The 6,672-nt window shown below is 64.9% G+C and overlaps 1 protein-coding gene across 1 annotated transcript; it reads left to right on the top strand.

Annotated features, from left to right (window-relative positions):
• The first annotated feature begins 3,070 nt into the window (after positions 1 to 3,070).
• On the top strand, positions 3,071 to 5,852 carry SLC25A6 (solute carrier family 25 (mitochondrial carrier; adenine nucleotide translocator), member 6). The gene is given in 4 exon segments (NM_214418.2): positions 3,071 to 3,252; positions 3,920 to 4,406; positions 4,905 to 5,045; positions 5,305 to 5,852. Coding segments are annotated over 4 exon segments (897 nt in total). The 5' UTR covers positions 3,071 to 3,141; the 3' UTR covers positions 5,463 to 5,852.
• The last annotated feature ends 820 nt before the right edge of the window (positions 5,853 to 6,672 follow it).

Raw genomic sequence — 6,672 nt, 5'->3', positions numbered from 1 at the left:
TTCCCCGCGCCTCCCCGGACCCCGCCCTCCAGGTCCGAGTCATTCATTCATTCATTCATTCCGACATTTGAGTGCCCGCCCGCGTCACACCCTCTGGAGGCATCCTGGGTAACATCTGCCCTCTGCACCTGTCCGTGGGGGGGGGGGAAGTAGGAGACAGACCTTAAAGAGGACACCTGAGTCCCCAGCGTGTCGCCCCTCCCCCACGTTCCTTGCAGGGTCCTCCCGCGTTTCCACCAGGCGCCTTCCCCTCGAAGTCCCCGCACCGCTCACCAGATCCGGTCAGTTAAAGGCAGGGCCTGATCCAGTCTCAGGCCGGAGTCCCAGGACTGACTCATGGCCTGGCTTCTGGCACGTGCCCGCGCCCCCAAGCCTCCCCAGATGCCACCCTCATAACTTGCATGACTCATTCGGAGCCATCAGCTGAAACCTGATCACCTTTGAACACCTCCTCCGGTTCTTTTAGTTAAAGCACCCACTTTCTAGATGCTCCCACACCGTCCACGTCCTAAGTCAACCTTGGGAGAGCGGTGAGGAATGGGGGACACGCCCATTTCCCCGCCCACACCCCAGGGGTCTTGGAAATGGACCCCACCTCTGGGCATCCTCGGTCCCCTTTGTAATCCCAATTGCACAGTCCACCTCGCCCCTCCCTGCCCAGGTTCCTGGTGCGTGTGGCCCTGCCGCCCCCCCCTTCAGCCCAGGTGCAGCACAAGGACCAAGTCATCCTCCCCCTCCCCCTCCTAAGCACGGAGGACAGATGGGTCTGAGCTCGAGGCCTGCGTGAAACGCTTATTTTTATTTATTTTCTTAGCCGCACCCATGGCATGTATAAGTTCCCAGGCCAGGGATCGAACCCGCGCCACAGCAGGACCCGAGCCGCTGCAGTGACAACGCTGGATCTTTAACTCGCTGCGCCACCTGAAATGCTTTTTAGGGAAAAACGTGTTCTGAACTTAACAGAGATCCCACTCCTTCCTCGCTCCCAGAAGCGCTGGTGGAGCACCGATGGTGGCGGCGGGCCCAGGTAGCCAGGGGCCCTCAGGGTTCTGAGGAGGAACCCATAGACAGCGTGGCACTGACCAGGGAAAGCAGGGAGGGCACAGAGAGGGGCTTCGCGCCTCGGGGAGGGGAGTGGGTCAGTCAGAGGGGAACCGCAGCCTGCCAGCCTACTCCCCCCAACACAGGCTCTCCAGCTCCCACTTGCAGGGCCTCCCGGCTGGAGCCTGAAGAACCAGCTGAGGCTGGTTGGCCCCTGTGAGCGCAGCCAACAGCGATAACCATCACAGGGTCGGCCCTGCCCAGTCAGGCACATCTTGTGTACAAATGAAGACAGATGATTGCTTCAGCTAGGAGCGCTCCGCCACAGCCCAGAACCACCGCCGCCCTCTCTTCCAGAGCCCCGAGGCCGCTGCGGGCGGGGGCGCGCCGGCCCCCCAGTCCCAAGAAGCCTCAGGAAGTGCCGGAACTTCAAGGCCCTCCCCCACAGCCATCTTTACCTGAGCGACTGGAGCTGCTATCACCCCGGCAGCTGGACCAGCCTCCGGGCCCCGCCCCTTACCTGCCTCTCCCGGGAGGTCAATAGAGGACAGATGAAGGTTGTGTAAGGACACGGGGGCGGAAAAATGGCAGGTGCCCAGGGCTGGGGGGGGGGCTTCCTTGGCATCCATGCACACAGCATCGCCTGCTAGGGGGGACAGGGGAAACTCCCGCCCAAAAAAGGGGGGAAGGACAGAGGAAAAAAAGCGTAGGGGAATGAGAAAAACAGAAATCGAGAAGCAGGGAGGGAGGGAAATAAAAATACAAGAGTCATTGCACCAGCGTTGCTACAAAGGTTCTCTCCTCAACCTGGGGGTGCTGGTACACAGGTGTAGTCAGGTTGTGAAAATTCAGTGATAGGTACACTTATGACTTGGGCTATTTATAATTCAATAAAGCGTTCACAACGCTTCAAAACATCTTGGCCTCGGGCGATTTGGGGAGGGGGGATGTGCACCCGTGTGTGAAGACCTGCATGTCTGAGTGCGTGCATCTGCAGGTCTGTGAGCTGTGCATGTGAACACGCGTATAGACACTGCACGTGAGTGCACGAGAGAATAAGCATTTGATGGCGGCACACGTGTCCCTGTCCGTCTGGGAGGCCCCACGTCACAGTAAGCCACCCAGGGCACCAAGACCTGGGAGGTCCGGCTCTCCTCTCCCCCACCCAGTGCCCGGCTCGCTAAGTGCACCTGGAGTCTCAGGGTCAGGGCCGGGGAACCCCACAGAGTGGCGGGGTACTCCGGGGCACTCCAGTGACAGGCCTGGGACAGGCTGGGTTCTCTCAGAGGGAACAGGCAAGCCCTCCAGAAACCGAGCCTAGAGAGGGTACCGTGCCTCCTCATGCTATGGCCCTGAATCTGTCGCCCCTCCCACGGGACGCGCCGGGTGTCCCGGCCGAGACTCTATCCCGCAGAGCCCAGGAGTCATCAGGGCGAGTCGAGGGGTCGCAGCTGGGACTCAGGGTTCTGCAGGAAAGGCCAAGCCTCAAGCGTGAGGGAAGGAAGCCTGGGGTCGCGGTCTGAACTCGGGAATCATGGGGTCGAGTCCTGCGCTTGCGATCGGGCCTTGGGGCTCAATGGGGCCAGCCCAAGGGTGCGCGCCGCCGAGACCGGAGGAAGACCAGGCGGGGGACACGACAACCCCGGCCTTTCCCCTCCGCCGCCGCGGTCCGTCGCGTCCGCCTGGCCCGGCGTGACCTTGACAAGGTCAAGGCTGCCGCCGCGCCCCCGGCCCTGCAGGGCGCATGGGCGGGGCCCTGCTCCCTGCATACCCCGGGGCGCCGCGCGCGGGAAGGGGCGGGGCGGCGGCGGCGCGGCGTAGCCAATGGGCGCGGCCCTCGGGGGCGAGGGGCGGGGCGCAGCGCGGCTCCCGGCAGCCCGCGGGGGCGCGGCGCGAGCGGAGGGGCGGGGCCGGGCGGCGGCGCAGCCAATGGGCTCTGCGCGCGGGGGCGCGGGGCGGGGCGTTGGCGCCTTAGCGGCTGCGCTCTGGCAGCCCCGTCTTTTCGGTCCCGGCGGCGGCAGCGCTGACCAGAGGCGCCTACCTTGCGATCTCCGCGCCTCCGCTCCGCTCTCCGGCCGCTGTGCTGCTCGCCCCGCCACCATGACGGAACAGGCCATCTCCTTCGCCAAGGACTTTCTGGCCGGAGGCATTGCCGCCGCCATCTCCAAGACGGCCGTGGCCCCCATTGAGCGGGTCAAGCTGCTGTTACAGGTAAGGCGGGCTACGCACGCGCGCGCGCGCGGGTGAGGGGCTAGGGGCCCGGGCGCGGGGACAGCGGGCCGGGCGGGCCGCGTGCACCGGAAGCGGGAGGCCGCACCGCTTTGTCCGCGCGCCGCGGGCTTCCGGAGGCGGCCCGGGCGCGCGTCATGTGGGCGCCGCCGCATGCGCAGAAGCGGGGCTGCGGCAGCGCTCTGGCTGCCAGTAGTTGGGCTCACGGCGTCCGCGCTTGCGCACTGGGTCCTGCGGGCCCGGCCCGGGGGACGCATGCGCGTGAGGCACCGCGTGAACAGACCCCACCGCGGCGCGGGCGGTGACCTTGGGCGGGTCTCCACGGCCGTGTTTCTGACTTTTCACGGGACTTGAGTTCTATCTCCGTTTTGAAACCTTCTGTTCGGCTCTAAGTCGGAATAAACTGTCCTTACCTGTTAGGAAACTGTCAAAATTGTAGCACAGGTAGAAACATGGCCAGGCCGTAGTTCGCATCAGCTGATGGATGATGGACAGTGAGTGATGAAAGGGGGTTTCCTCCCTAGAGGCCATTCGCGAAACTTTAAGGCCGCTTGCACGACCTCTCTTAGTTGCGGACCCACCGTTTCGGGGAGGCCGTTGGCAGTGCCTTCTGAGCCCCTGGTGTGAACCCCCCGCCCTCGGCCCTCAGGTGCAGCACGCCAGCAAGCAGATCGCGGCCGACAAGCAGTACAAGGGCATCGTGGACTGCATCGTGCGCATCCCCAAGGAGCAGGGCGTGCTGTCCTTCTGGAGGGGCAACCTGGCCAATGTCATCCGCTACTTCCCCACGCAAGCCCTCAACTTCGCCTTCAAGGATAAGTACAAGCAGATTTTCCTGGGCGGCGTGGACAAGCACACGCAGTTCTGGAGGTATTTCGCCGGCAACCTGGCCTCCGGCGGCGCGGCCGGCGCCACCTCCCTCTGCTTCGTCTACCCCCTGGATTTCGCCCGAACCCGCCTGGCTGCCGACGTGGGGAAATCCGCCACCGAGCGGGAGTTCAAAGGCCTGGGCGACTGTCTGGTGAAGATCACCAAGTCTGACGGCATCCGGGGGCTGTACCAGGGCTTCAACGTGTCGGTGCAGGGAATCATCATCTACCGGGCGGCCTACTTCGGCGTGTACGACACGGCCAAGGGTGAGTGCGCTCGCGGGGCGGACGCGTGGGCGGGGGCGCTGAGACCGGGTGCGGGCGGGGCCTGCGGGCGCCCTGTGCTCACAGGGGCCTTTCTCTGCGTCTCTCCATTTCCTCTCCTTGGAAGGGGCTCCTTTCTGCTGTGTGGTCTTCTCCCCCCACTTCTTTAAACGTCTCAGTTCCTAGAATAGTTAGACGCTGCGGCGTACGGTGTCTGTCTAGGTGAGCGAGGCATGGCTCACCCTGGAACGTAAGCCGTGGAGGTCAGGCCCGGGCCCAGCAGGCAGCTCTGCCGCGGAGCGGATGCGGAGGAGTCCGCTCCCCGAGGCTCTCGGCCCCTGGGGGCTGTCGTGCTGTAGGTGGCAGGCGCCGTCCCGGTCCCCAGGTGCTGCGTTTGACCGCGGCCTGACTCCTGGTGTCGCGGGCTGCAGGGGCCCCCCGTGGAGCCGGAGGGGGGCTGCAGCTGCAGCACCGGGCCTAACGCCGCCCGCGGCCCCGCAGGCATGCTCCCCGACCCCAGGAACACGCACATCGTGGTGAGCTGGATGATCGCGCAGACCGTGACGGCCGTGGCGGGCGTGGTCTCCTACCCCTTCGACACCGTGCGGCGGCGGATGATGATGCAGTCCGGGCGCAAGGGAGGTACGTCCGCTTCCCGGGCTCTGGGGGCGGGGCCCCGGGCGCGGCCTCTGCCGGCGGCGCTGGGCCTGGACGCCACGTGGTTTCCGCGTCTGGGCCGGGGGTGGGGTAGCCTGGCTGCACGAGGGCCCCCGGGGTGCCTGCACACGTCCTTGGCCTGCCCTCCCTTCGCCCTTGCGTCCCTGGGGCCGGGGGTGGGAGTGGGGCTCGGAGGGCTCCGGGCCGGTCCGACCCGCCCCGTGACCCCCGCCCTCTCCCCCAGCCGACATCATGTACAAGGGCACCCTGGACTGCTGGCGGAAGATCTTCAAGGACGAGGGCGGCAAGGCCTTCTTCAAGGGCGCCTGGTCCAACGTGCTGCGAGGCATGGGCGGCGCCTTCGTGCTGGTCCTGTACGACGAGCTGAAGAAGGTCATCTAGGCCCCGCCCCGCCCGGCGGGCACGCGGACCAAGGGACCCAGGGACCTACGTAGAATCATTCTCCACTGTCACGGACCATTGACCTTCAGAAATTCCAGTGTCCCTGCGGACGGCCCAGGCCTGGCAGAGGGCGCGGCCCCCTGGGGCCGCTACCCATCGATCGATTGCGGGGGGAGGGAATGATGGCGTCCTGGGTCCGCAGGGGAGGCAGCTCCACGAAGGCAGACCTAGACCCCAGGTGCTTGTAGGACCGACCTGTGTTTAAGTATTTATTTAAAAATCATGTCTCCCTTTGTACTTAAGCACTGTTCTCTTTTGCACAGCCGAATATTTGCGATTGTGTTCTATGTCGGGCATTCTGTTGCAAAACAATAAAATCAGGACACAGACCCTGCTCTTGCCTCTGAACGGAGCGCCCCTGTGTGGCGGGGGCACGGGCGTCCGTGGGTTTTCAGGTGGGAAGGCCCCTGCGTGGCTGCCTGGCCTGTGCCAGGAGCCGAGCTGCCCTTGGGTGGGGAGGGGTGCGGGGGCGTCTGAGCCCACCCCCACCTCCCTAGCCAGGTGCTGCTTGGGTTTCTCTACTGGAGCGTTCGCCCACCATTCCAGCCTCCACTGGAGCTGGACTCGAACCACAGCAGAGCTGTCTGGTGTGCCCAAGACCAGCCCCAGGCAGGTCAGCCTGCTCCTGGCATGAATTTCTGTGTGATCTTGGGCACCTGCCCTTGGGGTCACCACTGCCAGCGTTGGGACCCGGGGACCGGGCACCCAGCCACCCAAGAACAGCACTGCCCGCTGCCTCCACAGTCAAGTGACCCTGGGAAGGACAGGCTGAGGTCTGCTACAGGGGAAGCCACGTGCACCGCGGCCCCAGCTGGGAGGCAGATCTGAGACCTCCAGACCAGGGCGAGGTCGGGTTAGAGGAAGTTTGAGCAGGCTGTCCCCAGGGTCGCCCAGCTCCTGAGGGGTGATAAGGGACAAGACACGACCGGTCAGTTCTCACGCTCCCCAGCTCCTGGGGTGGGGTCACTTGGAACCTGTCTGCCCAGATCTGCTTTCTGAGCAAACTGCCCGGTTCAGAATTGGGCTGCTCTTGGCGTCTAGAGCTTGTTTCATCACCAGCCCTGGGCTTTCTGCAGGAGTGTCAGTGTGCCGGTTTCCTGTGCCTCCGAGGAGGCTCCCGGGTTTTACTCCTGTAGCTGGAAGGGGACGT

Source organism: Sus scrofa, unplaced genomic scaffold (genome assembly GCF_000003025.6).
Source record: "Sus scrofa isolate TJ Tabasco breed Duroc unplaced genomic scaffold, Sscrofa11.1 Contig1537, whole genome shotgun sequence".
Taxonomy (NCBI): Eukaryota; Metazoa; Chordata; class Mammalia; order Artiodactyla; family Suidae; genus Sus; species Sus scrofa.
Note: the sequence above shows the minus strand (reverse complement) of the source record. Positions and strands in the feature narration are given on the sequence as shown.